This window comes from Aulostomus chinensis, chromosome 11, assembly GCF_037954235.1.
Source record: "Aulostomus chinensis isolate RoL2024-O1b breed Wild chromosome 11, RoL_Achi_v1.0, whole genome shotgun sequence".
Taxonomy (NCBI): Eukaryota; Metazoa; Chordata; class Actinopteri; order Syngnathiformes; family Aulostomidae; genus Aulostomus; species Aulostomus chinensis.
The window spans coordinates 10,444,695-10,464,043 of NC_141330.1; the positions used below are offsets into that span (position 1 = coordinate 10,444,695).

General features: G+C 41.3%; 3 protein-coding genes across 3 annotated transcripts; all 3 read right to left on the reverse strand.

Moving 5' to 3' along the window:
• Positions 1-281: 281 nt before the first annotated feature.
• On the reverse strand, positions 282-12,275 carry sphk2 (sphingosine kinase 2). Its single transcript, XM_086218327.1, has 8 exons — positions 12,104-12,275; positions 8,861-10,440; positions 6,080-6,229; positions 5,899-5,993; positions 5,662-5,777; positions 5,066-5,269; positions 3,299-4,904; positions 282-2,610 (listed from the first exon to the last, which is right to left on the reverse strand). Exons 2-8 carry the CDS (start codon positions 9,321-9,323, stop codon positions 2,548-2,550), a joined length of 2,697 nt encoding a protein of 898 aa, XP_086074453.1. The 5' UTR covers positions 9,324-10,440; positions 12,104-12,275; the 3' UTR covers positions 282-2,547.
• A 246-nt stretch (positions 12,276-12,521) lies between these two features.
• On the reverse strand, positions 12,522-16,112 carry rpl18 (ribosomal protein L18). The gene is made up of 7 exons (XM_086218330.1): positions 15,992-16,112; positions 15,293-15,379; positions 15,074-15,181; positions 14,517-14,615; positions 14,307-14,430; positions 13,555-13,624; positions 12,522-12,654 (listed from the first exon to the last, which is right to left on the reverse strand). Exons 1-7 carry the CDS (start codon positions 16,085-16,087, stop codon positions 12,579-12,581), a joined length of 660 nt encoding a protein of 219 aa, XP_086074456.1. The 5' UTR covers positions 16,088-16,112; the 3' UTR covers positions 12,522-12,578.
• Positions 16,113-16,424: 312 nt separating this feature from the next.
• On the reverse strand, positions 16,425-18,909 carry LOC147253262 (mpv17-like protein). Its single transcript, XM_086217189.1, has 6 exons — positions 18,792-18,909; positions 18,432-18,609; positions 17,969-18,312; positions 17,519-17,589; positions 17,398-17,427; positions 16,425-17,322 (listed from the first exon to the last, which is right to left on the reverse strand). The coding sequence occupies exons 3-6, from the start codon at positions 18,300-18,302 to the stop codon at positions 17,203-17,205; spliced, it is 555 nt and encodes a 184-aa protein (XP_086073315.1). The 5' UTR covers positions 18,303-18,312; positions 18,432-18,609; positions 18,792-18,909; the 3' UTR covers positions 16,425-17,202.
• Positions 18,910-19,349: the final 440 nt, after the last annotated feature.

A 19,349-nucleotide genomic window follows, 5' to 3' on the forward strand; every position in this document is an offset into this window, starting at 1 on the left:
GGTGTCTATAAACCCATGAATGTATTCATCACGGGGACTCCAATTAAAAGTTTTGTGCCAGTAGTAAACATACAGAGAACTAGTAGGCCTGTGAGCTCAAACAGATCAACCATGGTACCGTCATTGCTATGTGTTTCATTGCAATCAAGACAAAGTCTGTTCTATTCTTTAACAGATATTTGATGAAGTCCATTTCCATCTAAAAGCAATTTACCTGCATTTATATCACATGCACAGTTCAGATCTATAGCACAAGACAAAATACAGTAGATTTAGTGCAGACAAACTTCTCAAGTTACATTTATTCAAAACCATGTATATCTATGAACTGTACATTGTATATATTTCATCATTTTAGTAATAATTGCAAATCCATTACAAGCAGTCCACATCAGACATCTTAATGGCATTATCAATTGAGGTCTTACACCCCAGCATTATCAAAACAAATTGTTCTCAAACACACCACAGTCTGAGCTGTGGTCAAAGACGCATGTTCAGCAAGGTAAACTGCCATAACTACTGTAGTCTCCTTATAACAAGATTACTAATTTTGGCAAAACATCCACTCAAATTGTATAGATTCTTCTATTTGGTGATGTTACAAGCCTAGACACAAATTCTGTAGCTATGTAAAGCACAGTGTCATTGTGGTAGACTAGCTGCATTGTGCGCTAAAAATAAAACACAAAACAAAAGAAAAGGAGCAAAATAGCAGCCCGGTGAGCAAAAAAGTTTTACTCCATTTTTTTTTTTTTTTTGCAGTCAGGTTTGAACAGTTGATGATCAACAGCCAGAATTTACAGGCTTATAATACAAAGGCATTGATTAATCTAGGTGTGACCAAGACATACACTACGTTGATGACGACCCAAGCAGTTCACACACCTTCTGATTGATACGTTGCACATGCTCATGATTAATCCATTGCCTGACCAAGTGTATCAGCAGGTTTTCTTTATTCCATTGTTTTAAATGATCATACACAGCAGTTGCTAGTTCTGCTGTTTGATCCAATTTCAGAGCACATCGTTTGGAAGCAATTTTAAAATATTTAAGAATTTCAAACCAGCAAGGAAAGGTTTGTCAGTTTACCAGATGGGCATTCCTGCCGTCCGAGTCGTTGTTACTTGATCAAAGGATTTGGGGGATTTTAGTGTTGGTTCCTTTTTGTGAGTTTGTCTGTTTAGCAGTTTTTAAAATCTTCCTGCCTTTCAAATATGTTCAAATTGAGAAATTTAATCTGTCAGATTAGGAATTCATTGATTCATTTACGTAGCATCTGGACGAAGGTACATGTACTAGTGCATTCTTTTTCTAAACAGAATAGTGTTTGATTCTTTTACTTTACATGCATCTAAAAATTGTAATGCATTCTAGTGTAATGATTTTCTTTGCTGCTCCAACTCACTGTGCAAAATAAATGCACTACATCTGACAGAGGTATCTAATGATTATGGTTCCAAAGATGACAACTCGCAGAGAGTGAGTTATTCAAGACAAATTGGTGCTGAGGGGTAATGTGTTTGTGTGCATGTGAAGTATTTCTTGACAATGAACAGTTTAAAAATCACTATATGCTTGTTTTGTTCCAACAACTTTATGTTCAGTATGCTGCTAAGACTGATATCACTGACATCAACGTGCATCCACTGGCTAAGAAAAACAGATTCGGTGAAAATGTCAGTAATGGCCACCGTTCAACGGCTCCTAACATGAGCTGGATCTCACTGTACATTAAGTCACTTGTGTGAACAGAACGGTCATTTCAGTGTACTTAAATTCACCGTCTTCTGTATTCACTGATGCTTACAGTGATGTGAAGAGTAGCGTGCTCAATGATAACAGTACAGTGAGCCTCCTGCTATGTCTGAGTGTAGATAACCAATGCTTGGCTCTGGTGTAGTGGATGGACAATCTGGTCAGTGAAATAGATTATAAAAAGAATAAATCACTCCTGCGCTCTCCAGTGGCACATAAGGCAATCTTTTCAGGGACGGTCAGGCTCAAACACTGGCGGTGAGGTGAAAGTTCAGGGAGGACTTCTAGGTGGGTCGGCCCAAGTGAATCTCAGTGTAATTTTTTTTTTTTTTTTTAGCATTTCATGTTTAAGAACCACGTTCTCAGAATGTAATCTCCATCTCACTGTAAGGCATAAACAGGTAGTGCTTCTCAGCATGCATACTATGTATACATCCAACACATGCACTATCTGCACAAAAGAATACGCAAACATTCGATTGTTCTTCCCTCGTTATCCCAGGCTGTGCAGTTTTCATGCTTCTCAGGGTACGCTGAGCGTAATCCAACAGCTGTGCAATGAGGCGCATTTTTCATCCTTTTTCAAATTCGCTATTAATCCCTGCAGTCCTGCTCCAATGATGCATGGCTCGGTGGGTTATCCCTTTCATTAAACCCCAGAAAAGCAGTTTCTGCAATCCAGGCTATTTTAAGTCCCTCAGATGCCCCCCCGCCCCCGGAGTATAGATGGCAACAGAGATTACATAATTCAGTAGAGTGCTTTCAATCATCTCAACCAATCCCTGATTAGAATCTGGTTATCTTCACTCCAGAGTCACCAACGATGAGACGGGCCATAGAGGGATGAACCTGTGTAATATTGAGAGATTATAAAAGCAAAAAAAAGAGAGTCAATGACAAGTCTTTCGGTTACTACCAGAAAACAACTCAGCTGTGATTGAAAGCTCAAAAGTCTGGATACATCGCCTACATTTATATCAGTCGGCTACTCTCAGGGAACCATGGCACATTCATAGAATCTCCAGACTCCTGTAACCACATCTCTGTTTTTGTAGGTTGATAAAGGTCGACCTGCATTACTTACCCAAAGCTAAACAGCTGGTGTTTCATTTGTAATTCATTTTCCCACCATAATCATCCACGTAAATCATGATGTATTTGGCTCCTTATTAAATAGACAAAAGCAATAAAGCTGTATCATATATCAAATAACTAACATTGCTGTCACTGAACTCCAGACTCCAGTTTGTTGCTGCTGCTCTATAATTTGTTAACACAAGGTCAAATAAAGCTCATCAATTTGACATTAGATTTGGAAATGGTATTTGATGAATGATTCCTCATACAAATACTATGATTGGAACATATCAAGAAATCGGATGACAAGTACATGAGCAGGTACTTTGGGTGGATCTTGAAGGCATCAAAACCTCTCCCTTCAGCTTCTCAAGCATCTGACTTTACAGCTAATATACAAGTAGCAGTGCTGCGTGTCAGGTGAAGTCAGTATCAAGTAAAAAATTTTGTCGGTTCTGACCTGTGCTTGAAGTGGCCCATAAGGCACCAGTTCTCCGTCCACAGTGAGTGTTCCCCGTGTAGACAGAGGCTGCAGCCTGAAGGCCCTGCAGGTGACATGGCTCACGTACGGGGAGCTGACTGAGTGGTGGGTTCCTCTCTCCATGGCAAAGAACAGTCTCAGTAAAGTGGCTCTGGATATTCCCGCCCGAACAAAGGTCAGGTGGATTAGTCCGTCGTCAAATCTAGCCTGAGGTGCAGCATGGAGGTCAGCTCCGAGGTGGGACTGATAAAGGGCCAGGACAAGGACAAAGTCCCCCTCTAAAGTCACCCAGTCTCTGGTAGGAAGGGGTTGGTCAAGGGGGGGTAATAAGTCATCCCTCGGGAGATTTGAAGGCAGTAAAACGAAAGGACGGTTTTTAAAAGGTCCTGCTGGCTCGGCAATGTCAAAGTTAAAAGATGAAGACGGTGTGCGTAAAGAAGGGGAGGGTGAGGTGGAACTTGGGGTATTAGGACGTGGGACCAGGTAGGATGATGAGTGAGGGGAGGCACAAGAAGGGGAAGATGGAGGTGTAGGAGAAAGAGAGAGCGAGAGGGACGGAAGTTTAGGTGGGAGGGAATTTGAGTGGGAGTGCTGGAGGAGGGAGAGTGGCCGTGGCCGGGATGTGTTCTGGTTTTGGTCCACAGTTCTAGGCTTGTAAGAGAAGGGAGAGTGACGAAAGGGAGAGGAGATAGTGAGAGCTCGTTCGCGGGCATGATCTAATGGGTAGGGTTCTTTCTGGAAGTAGGTTCCATTCAAATCCATGTCTTCAACGCCATAGGAAGTGCTTGAATCTGCATCAGCTTCCTGGCTTAGGGGCTGGCTAAAGAGAGCTTCAGCTATCTGGCTTGATGGAGCTGAATTCTTTCTGAGTGCCTGTCTGGCTTCCTGAAGGCCATCTTGGTAAGTGAAAGTACCCTCTGGCTCTTCATCTGCCTCTTGCCCCATGTCTACCCCAAAGCTCTCTCCCAGCTCTCTAGCATGCAAAACTCCCTCCACCTCAACAGACCCGCCATTGTTTTCCCCGTCCCTGCCCCGATCATCCTCCTCCATCTCACTGGAGTCTTGCTCTGCTCTCGCCTCATCTTCCCTTTCATCTTTGATTCCTGCCAGCCTTTCTTCCCTTCCCATACTGCATTCTGAACTTGTGCCCGACCTCTCAGAACATGCAGCTGACCCCTCCTCCTCCCCTTCCATCTCCACCTCACCCTCCTTTTCTCGCTCTCTGTCCTCCATCAGGCTGCTGGCCCTCACTACACCAGTTCCTCCTCCCCGGACCCTCTCCCTTCTCCTTTCCCTTTCTCTCTGCCTCTCCTCTTTTTCCCTCTCTCCTTCCCCCCTCCGCAGGCTCCTCTGTTCACTGATGCCCATGTCGGAGCAGGTGCGGTGGATGGGGGTTCTGCAGAAGCCCTCAAGGCCTTCAGTGATACTGCGAGAGAGGGGTCTCCTTGGTTGAGGAGGTGTAGCGTCTGGTGATGTACTGACGATAGAAGGAGGTAGGTAAGACAGCCGGCCCTTGTAGGATCGAAGAGAGGCTATGCGCACCAGGGTTCCCAGGGTGAAGCGAGCTGAGCCCAAACCACGATACCTGGATTAAGGTAAAACATCTTAGTAATGATCCATCTATAATTATGAAACTAAATTAAAATACAAAACAGAGTCGAACACAAGTTATTTTAAAGTGGATATGCTCAGGTGAACTGAGCTGGCCTTTCTTGTAGACTCTGAAACCATTATTATGTTACAAACCTCTCACTTTCAATGTCGACATCAGAGACAAATCCCCAGGCAACGGAAAGGAAAGAAAACAGTCTTCTGGGTGCAGCAGTGCGACTATTGTTGGAGGGTGCAGGGCTTGTTGTCACAGAGACCAGGTCCATGGGTCGTACACCGCCTCGACACAGCAAAAAGCAGCAGTTCAAAAGGAGCGGCTCCCGAAGGCACATGTCATACCTAAGAGATATAAGAAGTCAACACATGCTCTCAGCAAGTAGAAGAACACAAACTGTACAATATTGAGCTCTTCCTCAATATCTATGTCCAGATAATCAGTTCACAAAACCAACAGCATTGTGCTCTGTTGTTCAGAGATAAGATAACCAGGTTTATCTCACATTGAGAAATACACAGCCATTATCTTTATTTTTTCTTCAGTGAAGTTTGAGATCATAAGGAAAAACTAACTGCCTAAAGAGATGCTAATTCTATAATCTGTTTTGTTTCTGCAAATCAAATCAAATTCTCACCTAAGACCATCAGTTAGACTGAAAACATTTTTTGGGGAATCAAAATGGTTGATTACTTCAAGACTTGAAAAACCAATTGCGGAAGCGTAACCCGCCTACCCCGCATGGTGGTTGATGGAGCCAGCCAGCGCATTCCCAGAGCCACAGGGCAGAATGCCGACAGGTGTTTTTATTGCTTGTTCCCAGTCAGCACGCTCCATCAACCCATTAATAACCTGCAGGAACACAGCACTTTTAGTAGAAGACAAGGACCAAGAACACACATATCCACTGTTATGAGTCTTGCTTTAATTGCCCAACTTCCACTTATCTTAGTCAAATAAAAGTCTTACAGACCTCATGCAGCAGGCCATCTCCAGAGATGATGATGATGCCATCCCACTCTGGCAGCGATATCTCTCTGATAAGCTCCCTGGCATGGTTCTGACGCTCTGCGACAGAAAGTACAAAGCTTGTTATATGGTGTGTGTGAGTTTTATTTGACTGTATTGAGAGCGGTACTGCTTCAGTGCGTTACCTGTCTGTATAAGGTTGTAGCTGATGTTTGCCTCTCTAATCATTGGCAGGATGTAGGTCTGACACCACTGCATTGCCTGTCCTCTCCCGCTGAAGGGATTGACCAATAACAGTAGACGCCTGGGTCGAGGTAGCAGACTTCTTGAAAATTCTGAAAATTAATGGAGAACATGACTGGGTGTACAATTATTTTGATCAGAATAAAGGAAGGAACTAAAGGTTTAGTGCAGTGTGAAAGTCATCCAACTGGGACGTTAAGGTAAGCAGTCATTACACAGTGTTGCCCAACGCTGGACTTTGAGAGCACTGAACCATTAAGCTTCCTGTATTTCACCTCACAGGATTTACTTCACACAGCTCAGCACTGTTGCTTGAGAGAATGTCAGTTAATTATTTAAATGCAATCATGATAAAAGGAGAAGCCAGACAGGCAATTAATTCATTCTTTACTGCTCCATAAGCTCACAGGAATAACACTCCCTAGTTAAAAAGAAACCTATGAATCTTATCTCTTGATCAAAGTAGCACGTTGCTCATATATTGATTTATTTTTGGCAACCCACCACAAAAACCACACTGTCCATGACATTTGATTACCAGCCACAACATCATCCTGGAGACACTGCAGACTTTGTTCACAGCAATAACATCACAACTATGTCAGGTGGAGTTACATCACCTTTTTATCCTGCCTAAATGTGCACCCATGTGGTCCCTGGATTTCAAATGAGTAAAATCTTATTTCACTGTGAAGCTGCAGGCAGTGCACCGATTAGCTCTGCACCTGCTCGTCCTGCTCTTGTACTCCCTCACTCTCTCAGAAGCCACAGTGGGTGTACAAGCAGAAACATGTGTCGGAAGAAATTGAATTTGAATCACATTATTTGAATTTTTAATCCGAGGGAGCATTTTTGCGCGCATAAAACAAATATTAGAGGAAGATGCTGGTTCGACATGAAACTCGCTGATGTTCAGCTCTGAGTTTCATGTCCAGACAGCTTCAGAAAAATTTTCCTCAATTTCGCAATGAATTTGATTCATTTTCCAAAACATAGTAATTACAGCAAACCTCTCATGTCTACAGATCAGTCTCGGACACTCAGTCTTTGACACAGCAAGACATAAAACTACAGTTTACAGTTAATTGAACTGTGAATGGTTTGCATACCGACAAATGTGAAAGAAAACATTCATGCATGAGGTCCATAATCATGGGCCCATCTAGGAATTGTCATCCCTCTGCAAAACATTATCAAAGCCCTCGACAACATTTTATAAATTGTTAATAACAAAAAACTTTGTCAAAAATGAATGAAATCTACACTGACACTATGAAATTGGTCTAGGTACATTATGTTCTTAACACAACATATGCTCAATCCCTCAGGTTGAAGTCTTCATATGTTACTGTAAGCATGTATGGAACGGATCTTGTCTGTACAGCTATAAATTAACATGCACTCACAACACCCCCTGGATGCCAATAATGTGGAGAGGGAGATGAAATGACTGTACTCAAAGATAATCCTGGATTACACAACAATCTACAGCGAAGCAAAAATAAAGTCAACTGAAAACCCAACTGAGCAGTGCCATAGTGTCCATCGGCACGAAAATGTACAGAATAAGAAACAGAGAGAATCGGTGATTAGGTAGAAGAGCTGTAACAGATAAGTGACACAGAATAAAAGCCATGTGAACACTAGAAACTAAGGGGCTCAAAGAGTAGCTGTTTGAGAACAAACAGAGTGACTGGGGAGGAAAGACTGACAGTTTTATCAGCATTGCAGGAAACCAGGATGTATTGATGTTATAGGTGAAGTCAGAAAAACAAACGATAAAGTTACGACATATTAAAGCAGTAAAGGTTAAGTCTAGAGGGCGGAAGGAGACAGGAAAAGATGGGAGATGCTGGCTAAGTGTGTGACGCATAGGCAATGGAGTGAAAAATGTTACACGTACAGTGAAAGTAAACACAGAGCGGGTCCTTGATCTCTGTTTAGTTAGAGGCGATGGAGGGGGATACTGCACGTGGAAAATGGATAGAAAGCAACCAACGCTGTCACTACATTTTGATGCTGAATGATAAAGACTATGTGAGCAGAACACATTAAGGCAGAGACATAAAAACACGTTACAAAAAGATGTGGCTATATGAACCAAACAAGCACAATAAATCCAAACTAAATACTGCTAAATCTCACAGCCTCTTAGAAAGTATTAGTGTTAATCCCCATTGTTACAATTTAAATAATCCCCCAAATGCTTGATTACTCCGCCACAACTTGCGCACTCACTAACAAAACACTTACATTGAAAAAGGTCTTGGGTCACCATGACATTAAGCTATACTTAGCCAGCATTTACAAAGGAGGCATCAATCAAGCTGGCAGGAGACAATATTGTGTGGTTTCTTCTAAAGAACAAAAAGGGAGTGAAAGACTAATTCATAGAGACAAACATTTCAGTCAGCCAAGGTAAATCTTTAAAAGATTATCATCTACCGACACGATCCTTTTTAACAAAACCATTTGTTAAAACTACACATTATGAAAAGGTTGTTTTATAGAAAAGCAGAGTCACCGTTTTAAAGATGCAGACACATTTATGGTGTACTATTCACACTTTCATCCATCTGTATACTCTCTGCAGGCTGACAGTCTGAAACTCACATGAAGTGAAACTGGCAGTGAGGGGAAGTATGCAACATTTGAGTAGAATTACCAAAACTCTGCTGTAACCAAAAACACAGGGACAGACGGTGGCACTCAGACACACTCACCTGTTTCAGCAGTGACAATCACACCTCTGAGAAGACACTGCACTGCAGCTGACCATCTCTCTGCTTCAGGCCTGCTTTCTGCCAGGTAGGCTCTCACCTGCCTGCGCCGGGACACCCCTTTCCGTCGTTTGCCTGGTGGGTACCAGTAGAGCACTAGAAGAGGGGGCGCAGGGGCACGAGGGCAGCTGCAACCCACTAGTTCTGACAGAGGCAGCAGGAGACGGGCCTCCTTGCCTGGCCGTGGCGACAGGCGCTGGATATGTATGTGCGTGTGAGTAAGGGTCAAGGCATAGTTGGAGGTTGGGGCTGGAGTTGGAGAGGCAGCAGGGGAGAGTCCTCCTGGACCACCAGGGCTGTTGGGGCAGCTGTTATTGTTGCTGTTACTGCCAGACCCCCAGCTGGCAAACTGGCCATGAAGGAGGGCCTCTGCTGGGGAAAGCTTTGAGGGTTCTGGGGATCGCATCCTCACAGCTGAAGTGGAAAAGGTTTAGCAGGGGAAAAAAAAAAAAAAAAAAAAAAAGTCTCACAAGCTGTAGAGAAAATTTTCTACATTTACAAGCTTGCACATTGGAGTTTGGTAGCAAATCCTGATATTACTCTGAGAACTTTCTCCCTGAAATAATTCTCCTTCAGTGCTTCGATTCAAGAGAAAATGAGTCTGAGTTTCTGTTCCTGTTTGTCCATTTCTGAACTCTTCATTGGGAAAGAAAAAATGTTTCCAGTTCATAAGTTCTTGTGTTAAGCGTATTTCTCCAGTGAAAATAGGACTTGCAAGTTGCCAGACGCACAGTTAGAAAGCTCCCTTGACAGTTCGATCTGAAGAGCCGTCAGCCTCTACAGTGAACTTCCAGCTGGAAAGTTGTCAGGCAATACAATTTACATATTCAAATAAAATACGACTTCAAAACATCATTTTCCAATACAAGGTCAGTCATCCAGGACTTAGAAAAGTCTTCTTCACAAAGATTGCATAAGTAAAAAAAAAAGAAAAGAAAAAAAGTTTACATCAAAACTTAAAGCTGCCTATTGTGATAACAATATAAGGCAGGTGAGCAGCTATGACATCAACAATAACTCTTTAAATAATTACATGAACAGACAAAAGTGAAACTGATCCACTATGTCAGAATAAGACAAACACACCTTGCTTTAACAAGGAGGCCAAAAAGATTAAATTAAATTACAACACAAGTAAGATTACTCATGTTAAGTGCTGGCCAAAAATGTAATTGATTCCATAAAGATATGAGTGCAGGCTTTCTCAAGACCTTTGATACATCTATTGCTGTTTTAATCTCAGTGATCTATAGCAGGAAGACGAGAGGAGTGACAAGGCCAGTCCTCCAGACAGTAGAGTGATACGTTAAAGTTTCATCCAAACAAACACTTCTGCATAACTTAATTATCTGTCCTCCACAACAGCAAAATTAAATGTAAAAATACAGGTGGAGACTAGACGACAAAAAACAAAAACAGACAAAACAAAAGACAAACAAGGACAGTTCCTGGTGGATCCTTTGTTCATGTCATGGTAAAGTCCTTGAGTCAAGCCTCACGTTCCCTCCCAATGGTTTCTGTTCCTGAGGGAAGACAACACTTTTAATATGTGATCAGCTAACATATTTATGTCTGTCATTAACTTGGATTTCAATGTTCAAAGGGAATATTTCTAGAAGCGTAGAGTACAACTGCCACGATAAGAAGAAGAGATTGCAGTAGCAGGATGAAGCAATACAACATCCATCACACTCCTTGACCTTAGGTACGTCTTTGCTTCAGCACATAATGACTCAGAGTCATGCTTCTTACTGCTGCTGAGATGCCACATTATCTGGGACAAAAGATTTCAAGACAATGACCACAACTTCTTGATAAGTTCTTATTCAGGGCTTTTGACTAATAGAATTTTGGACATAATGTCTCTTACACAACCTGATTCAAGGAATGAGATTTTGCAAATTGCATAAAAATGAGACGGATTTGAGATGTTTTGCAATGAGCTTTAGTCGACAATTTCAACACAATTTACCCCCCAAAAAACTTGATATTCACTGTTTCCTATGACATTGGAATATACTGTATATTTAACATAGTACAGACTCTACACTTCGACATTAAGTTACATATACACTGGAACACAACAGTGATGTTAGATGTCTGTGCCACAATTTAGATACTAGAGTTGTGGTATTAATGTTAAATCCCAACGTTACCAGAGTACACTAATGAGTCAAAGATCAATGGCCAACACTATCGCTGCGGTACTTTGCTATACACTAAAAAAAAAAAAAAAAAAAAAAGACCGTTAATAAATGAGTCTTTCTTTCAAGTTTTACATCAACCAGGAAACATTATGCAAGCTGTGATGCATTCACAATCAATGCCTGGCTGATGTCCTGTTTTGATAACACAGCCAAAAGAGGACCTCACTGATGCCCATTGTTGCACCTTACGTCCTTGAAATGCAGGGCGTGGACACCCAGAAAAAATAATATCAGCGGGCTAATTTTGACTCCATCACAATGAGTCCGCTATTCATACTTTTTACCTACGGTGTATTTAGGGCAGGTTTGCGTCAGCTTACACTCTGAAATCTGGCATGCAATATTTTTATGTCAAGTGTATTGTTACAAGATTAATATTAACCCAGTTATCAGCCCCGGTGGTCTTTACTCAAAGCTAGCTAAGTTTGACCGTTTAACTTGTTCCTAATGTAAGCTAGCTGGTTGGCAGGCTATTAGCCTGCAACTGGAGCTAACCTAGCTATAATTAAAGTTAATGGAGGGACCACTCAAGCCAAAGAGCTTTTTTTATGTAACCGTTTTATCTAGTGAATTTATCAAGAGTAACACTGGGAATGTGGTAGACTGTTAGGGAGGCTAATCGATGTGTGAATGGCTAAAATGCCTCTTGACAAGAGCAACGCAACGTTGTCAATTAGCACTGGCTAGCGGTTTTCTAATTAACGCCTTTCTCAAATAAAATTCAACATACATTTAAATGTTGCCATTCTCTACTTTGTAACCATACAGTGACTGCAGTGGTAGGCTTATGTTGGATATTTTACGTCTCATCTACTGGTGGTTTTCAAAGTCTAAGTTAGCCGAGAAAACGTTAGCCACCTGAGGTTATGAACGATTCTTCCCAACAACGCAAAATTGTGTACTCTTTCAGAATGCGTTTGTCAGCCTCGGGTTAAGGAAAGCGACTCTGAACATAATACAGCAGAGCAGAAAACATTACCTCATCTTGCCTCCCCTCTCACGACGAGATAGTCGCTTGCTCTGAAAGCGCTGCTCCGGTGCAGGAAGTGTCTGGAGACTCGGCAGTAGCTGCTTTGAGCGGCGGAGAGGAAATCCAATGGCGATAAGGAAAACATTGCAACACCCACCGACATTCTCCAATCATTGACAGACCACCACTTCCTGACAGTCATTTTTCCCAATAGCGAGGCAATTACAATACCGAAGGATTCGTGACGTTACATACATTTAAGGACATTGGTGAGAACTGTAAATGACATTGGAATGCGGGAAAAGGTTGTTTACTGAGGTTTAGACAATGCTGAAACCATCCGGTCATCTGTTCCTTTTGGCTCATTCGGTCAATAACAAAGCCGTAATTACGTGGGTCTGTCAGCAGCCCAATAAGAGGACAACTCATTTTGTACAGTCAATTTTTTTTATTTGTATCAGATTGCATGAAAAACAAAAAGACACTAGTTCTTGTAGCCACGACTGGCTCTGCGACCACGAGCTCTCTCAAACTTCCTGCCCTTGGAGCGGATGTAGGGCCTACAAAGAAAAGTTAAATTTAATTTGTGTAATGTCAGCACTGGTTTATAGTTGTTCACCACACACACACACACACACACACACAGGTAATTGCTTCCACTCTAAATTGGTGACACCTTCTTGATGACCCCCCCCCACTACTTGGTGCCCACTGTAATACCACTGAGCTGATCCCAGACTTGACACTGAGCCATAGCAAAAGATGTCTTTAACCAAGCAATTAAGGCGAAGACAGTTACAGTAAGCCTAAGAATTTTGAAATATATTGCAAATATTTTGGCCAATATTAATATTGCTCATCATATCACAAGAGGGTATTTATTTAAATTTTAATTATTATCATTTTCATTGAAACACCCATTAAAAGAATTTGTGGAGATCTGTATCAAACAAAGATCTTTTTTTTTTTAAGTCTGAGAATTGTCTTGTGGAGGCAGGACATCTCAGCAGCACCACAATATTTTATTTGAAACTTGTAGTTTGACACAATTAGCATTAAGCAAATATTCTGATTTGAAAAATTTGGATTTAATTTCAGTTCAATGGAGGCTCAAATCAGCTAACTAGTTTTCTCTTCAACCCTCACTAACCAGAGGCAATGTGCAGAGAGAAAAAAAAGGCAGGAAATAAGAGTGAAAATCAAGGACGGCGCAAGATGTAAAGAGACAGGAGAGACAATGTTCCATAGAGAAACAGAAATACAGCTACGCAGTCAGAAGAAAAGCTGTAAGTCCAACAATATGATACATCCTCTTATCTGCAAGTCTAAAAGTCACATTTGCAGAATTAAACAGCTGTCTTGTATTAAGGACAATTTAGTAGACGAGCACAATGATCAAAAATAGCCTTAAATATTTTCCTGTGTTTTATGAACAATAAAAATATCAACTATCCACATACTTGGTGTGGCTGTGGGGGGTTCCAGGAGCCTTTCCAAAGTGCCTGTAAACCTCTCTGCCTTTACGGGGACCTGGAGAGCAAACAAGGGTTTAAAAACCAAACCCAAAACTCATCTCAACTGCTGAGACGCAACAAGTGATGGACTGGATATTTATCAGCATTATTAAATATCAGCTGTAGCTCTGAACATGTTTTTACCCACTTCTGGTAAAGAATAAAAACACAAAATTAAAAGCATTTACAGGAAAATGCTGGACAGCAAACACACTCCAGCTAGAATTTGCCCCAAAGAGCGTAAAACTAAGAGCACAAGTAAAAAGAGGCTGTCTGATGCTCTGTCTAAAGCGGGGTCTATGAGGCCTGAATGATACTAAGCAGTTCCAGATACTTGGATATTACAAGTGTCCATACTGCAATTTTGATAAGAATTTGATGATTTGTGCAGCCCTTCATGTACCATGAGGGTGCGTATCCAAGATGTCTCTCATCAAATGGAACTTTAAGTACTAATTTGACAATGCCAGACCTTGAAAACATGCCAACCAACCTTGGTTAAAAACACATTTTTTTGCTAAGTACATGGAAGAGGATATTACAGTGACAAGAAAAACAGAGCAAACAGTTTATTAACCATTTTCTTTATATATCATTAGCTCAATAGCTAAGCTCTCTACTATGTAATACAATGACATACGACATTATCTACTTTAAATGCTTTGTGATTTTAGTACATCCATTTTTTTTTTGGTTACCTGACAGCAGTACTGTGCCTTGTCCTTTAGGTGAAGCCAAGGCCAGCTGGTCAAAGGTCATCACTTTACCCCCTGCCTTCAGGATCCTGCGGCGGGCACCCTCAGTTACCCTCAGAGCACAGATCTATGGGAAAGCAGTTTTTTGAAGCAATCTCAAAAAAGCACTTAGAGAAGGAAGGGAAATGCTGACAGGTGATTTCCGTAACTCACCTTGAGCTTGGGGATCTCCTGAATCCTTACATCATCAGTGACTGTTCCTACGACAACAGCGATTCTGTTCTCACGGCCAGGCAACTTCATCTTGCGGATCTGAGGACAGGATACAAAGTCAGGTGGGATGAGTAAAATTATATCCAGCTCTACAACAGACCATAGCTGTGCAAAATATTAAGCAGGCTAAACCTTTCAGTCTCAACAGGATCCAAAAAGGAAAATAATAACCACAGTTCCATGAATATCACTTAACCCCACAACTTCATAATCAACTCTCCTGACACCCTGATTTTGGGCCCTGGCCAACAATGGTTACCGATTTAATACCAGAGCACTCCTTTATGTCTTGTGGCCACTGAACTCTTTCACGTCAAGTACGATATATATTAGTTATGCATTTTAAAGCAAGGCCTGATAGTGGCTCAGTAATACCCGGTAGAAATATCACAGGCAGACCCAGCAATCTAGGTGAGCAAAGCCCTTACATTCACATATCTGAGAAGAAAACATTGCTCATGTAATGCAGAAGAAGGTGAGTTGAGTAAGAGACAGACCAGGCGGGAGATGGAGATGGGAGGCCTGTTTGTCCTGCTCATGAAGAGCCTCCTCAGGACCACCTTGTTGAAGGTTGCATTGCAGCGGCGGGCCAGGAACCTGTACAGCTGTAAGAAAACCACACTCCTAAGATTACTGGTTAACCACAAACTGCACAAGCACATAAACATACATAAAAATTCATGTCATTACTTTATCAAAGTACAAATCATATTTACCTTGACCAGGAGCCTCAGGTAGATGTCCTGGCTCTTTGGCTCCTTCCTGTGCACCTTGCGGTCCTTGTTATGTCTGATGTCAACTCCCTAGAAACGTTTAGACACGTATTAACTTGACTTTTACAAATTAAAGAGGGTTGCAAAAAATACAACATCCAGACTCCATTGCTTTGCGTTATCAGAAACGGTACTTAAACGACCCTTACTTTACACCGCTATAGATATGCTGAGACCCTAAGTTGCGAAGTGAGTTACCATTTATTTGGTGACCAAACATGTGGCCCATTTCGTAGTATAACGTTGGCAGAAGAAGCCACACGTTGACACTCTTCAGCTAGCTGCTATCAAGGAACAACACAGAGGCTAAATGACTATAAGTTAAGATACAGTGAAATTAGTTGGGTTTAGGAAGGTTAAGCTTATACGGCTCAAAACGTCATATTCTGGCCAATTTCAGACCTCGTTCCTACTTAATGTCAAGCTGGAGCGATTGCTCGAACTGCGATAATGTCGGCACCGAAGAGATCAAGCTAACCTGTTATACATGCTCAAATAACACCAAATTGGAACAGCCATGTATCGCATACAACGTTCACAATCAAAAAATGTTACAATAAAGAAGATAGGAGGTCGTCTATTCAAAGATGATCGTGGATACTCAATCGAATGTGTTTTTTAAAATCTACTAGCGGTACCTACCATCTTGGACTCAGAACGAAAAGGGAAAAGGAAGAGCGTCGGTCTCGCGATAAACAGTTCGATGAAATCTCGCGGCTCTGATTGGTTAAAGAGCATTAACTTCCGGTAGGCCAAAGGCAAAACAGCGCTGTTGTTTTTTGATTGTGCCTCCAGTGTTACAAATGAGCAATTCATTTATCTCCATGCACGAAGCAGTACTCGAGAAAATTGCTATTTACTGTTTGTTATTATTTAGTATGAACGCTTGTAACATTTAAACATAAGAGAAAATGATAATAAGACTATTTTTCTTTTTAAGTAACATTATTTGATCCATACAGTGAGTAAAAAAATGAACCACTCAACTGCCAGAATCACAAATATAACAAAATATATTAATCTTAATCTTAAATTGTACAATTCTGACCAGATATATTCTCCTCCATAAATCACTATATACTGCCTGCCTCAGCTTGGAGATGTTCCAGGTGTTGTGTTTTCTCTGGCATTAGAATGAACTCTCCAAAAAGATCACGATAACAAGGAATATGGATAGAGTGCAGTATCATTTATAAATCTGGACTGATCTGTCCCAGTAACGGTGCAAATGTCATATCCTCATCAAGTCATGTTTGATGGAAAACTGATTTGTAAGTGGTATTTTAATTCAGCTGATGTTAAGTTTTGTTTTGTTTTTTCACTGAGAAACATCAATTTTGTACGAGATAATATTAGTTTTATTAGAGCAGATTCATGCTGAATATAATGTTTAATTAATGTAAATATGGACTCAGCTTGTGCATGTGTACACAGGCCTTTTGACAACATGGATGTCAACCAAAACGGAAACTCCGCACAACGGTTTAGAAACTCACAATGACACTGACATATTACTTTTAAATGGTTTCCACACAAAAGTACACAGTATTTATAAATAGCATCTTTAACTTTTTTAAAATATAAAACAAAACAAATAGTTAGTGAAGCATTTAAGCCACAATCCTATTAACAGATACAAAAATAGGAGAACAAATCAATATAAAAATTAGCAATAGAATAATTACACAATTATAGCAGTCTTAAGATACCGTGGAACAAAGCAACAACTGCTGAGAATTATCAAGTCTCTTGCTTATTAAAGAACCTAATCCTTTCTTTCATCAGCTCTCACAGTCCCCAAGTAGAATATACCGTACATTTATTTTCTGCTGAGGGTCTAAGATTATTTACATTTATTCAAGTTTGTGGACGTGCTGCTGTCTGAGATGACACAGGAAGATCGTGAAAACCAGAGCGACGCCTCCCAGGAATACCGTCCGAGCCACAGGCGGGACCAGGGAAAAGTTGACCGCCTGAGACCGCAGAAGAGATGAAAATCAATCCTTGAACCGTGCAGTCAGAGTGTGATAGTACATTCAATATCTCACCTGCATTGTTGACCAGAAAACCACACCTGTCTACAGAGAATAACACAGACACAGAATCAGTTGCATGTAGCCATCCTCATCCTCATCCTCATCATCACCATCATGAGGACGACATTTGTACCTTGTAAGATGTCCAGAACTTCTGTCTCCAGTCTTCAAGCACGTCATCTTTGTTTTCTAAGAAACTTAAACCTAAAAGGTGAAACATTTTACTGAGGCGGACTACCCTTAGAAACACTTGTTATTTTATGCTCCACCATCAATCAGTTTGAAGACCTCCATCATTTGATACAGATTGCAGGTAGAACAGAGCCAGTGTGTCGTCCCATTTATACACTTCAGTAATTCTTTTAATCGAGAGCTGAACATGCAGAATATGAAATTTTGCTGCAAGCAAGTTTACAATGCGGTGTAAATGAAATGTAAGTCTTGAAATAATAAGCAAAGATGAAGGTCCGTAAAATAGAATCAAAGGTTTGAGAGTTTTTTATTTATAGAGCAGCAAAAGTGGAGAGTTTAAGGAGAAAAACACAGCACAAGAGTATTCAAACTGTCTTTGTGATAAACGTACCGATATAAAAGGCACTGATGGTGAGAGGAGCTGCAACCAGCTGATCCACCACGACTTTCCCGGTCACCGCCTTGACCCCGCCTCCGGGGAGCATCCTCTCCAGCCATCTGAGCCAGTGGTAGTTGAAGTTGGCATGGAAACAGAAGCCAACGGTCGCCACTCGAGCCGTCTGACACCAGTCGATACCAGCTGGGTCCCGAGACGTGGAGCCAGCGGCGGGCTTCCGTCCCAGCGCGCTCTGCTGGATCAGGTCAGCAGAGGCGAACAACGCTGTGTATCCCACGACGTTACTGATGTACGGGTGCGCCCTGAACGCAGCCCAGGCCCGGTTCATGCTGGAAAATCTAAAGACAATTGAAAGACGAAATCACTCAAGCATTTTCAAATGAAGTTTCGCTGTTTTACGATTTTGCGCAAACATGGTTTTGGAAAATAATAATTCCATTCGAGTAGTGAAGCCTACCTCTCTGTGGGGCTCCTCTCAGCCTTCTCTTCAATTTCCAAGGCCAGAGACGCACAAGCTGTTTTCCGATTGGAGGAAGAGGAGCTGAGACGAATCTAGGTGCCAGGGAGGTTTTCTGAACAGGTCAAAGTTCTGCCACCGTTGCAGAGAAGGTGTGATAAGAGGCTTTATCAGCCAACTGGAGAAGAATGTGAGAAAATCCCACATGTGAGGATTGATAGACAGGTGACCAAACAAACAACAAACCTACCAAAGGATCACACTAAACTAGAGCAAAAGTAGCAGATAAGCTTGTCATTCAACGCAGTGTTTATACCTTTGTGTATTTCTGACACACATCAAACAATTAATGCCTCTTACCGCACATTTCTCTCCTGGAATCAAGAGTCCAACTGCAGACCAGAAAGTTAGCAGTGGCTGTCAGAGGCACACATGTGGCGTCACTATAAATAGACACCTTTCATTCAGCAGTGCTTCCTGCCCCTGAGTCAAGACCCATATCGTGCGTCTTGGGGAGTTTTTCCAAGGATGTTTAGTCTTCAGATTATGAAGGTCCTTGAGGACCCATTTATGATTTATATTTTGGGGCACATTTTTAAAAGTCCTCCTTTTACCATTGTGAAGAAAGAAGAGGGATGTGTTGCATTTAGAGCTTCTAAATACCCTGCAACTTAAGACTATATTTAAATATGTGTCATAATTTATATTCAAGACCAAAACAAAAACAAAAAAAACCAACCAATCGACACTAAAAGCTGGCAGGCTGCATCTATTCAACAACCCCTGAAGAAAAAGGTTTATTTTTAAAATATTCTTAATAAAATGGTTCTTCGCAACGACAATATAATGGAATGAAAAATTCCTATTCCCTATTATATCAAAATAATGTAAATATTCATATAACATTTAATGTATTGT

Coding starts and splice junctions, on each gene's coding strand:
- sphk2 (XM_086218327.1), bottom strand. CDS start 9,323: ATGCGATCCCCAGAACCCTCAAAGCTTTCCCCAGCAGAGGCCCTCCTT. Junction 5,994..6,079: donor CTACAACCTTATACAGACAG/GTAACGCACTGA, acceptor TTTCTGTCGCAG/AGCGTCAGAACCATGCCAGG. Junction 2,611..3,298: donor ATGGGCCACTTCAAGCACAG/GTCAGAACCGAC, acceptor AATATTACACAG/GTTCATCCCTCTATGGCCCG.
- rpl18 (XM_086218330.1), bottom strand. CDS start 16,087: ATGCTCTTTAACCAATCAGAGCCGCGAGATTTCATCGAACTGTTTATC. Junction 13,625..14,306: donor AGGCACAGTACTGCTGTCAG/GTAACCAAAAAA, acceptor TTTGCTCTCCAG/GTCCCCGTAAAGGCAGAGAG. Junction 12,655..13,554: donor ACCCCCCACAGCCACACCAA/GTATGTGGATAG, acceptor TTTTCTTTGTAG/GCCCTACATCCGCTCCAAGG.
- LOC147253262 (XM_086217189.1), bottom strand. CDS start 18,302: ATGAACCGGGCCTGGGCTGCGTTCAGGGCGCACCCGTACATCAGTAAC. Junction 17,590..17,968: donor CATCAGTGCCTTTTATATCG/GTACGTTTATCA, acceptor TTCACCTTTTAG/GTTTAAGTTTCTTAGAAAAC. Junction 17,323..17,397: donor TTTTCTGGTCAACAATGCAG/GTGAGATATTGA, acceptor CTGCGGTCTCAG/GCGGTCAACTTTTCCCTGGT.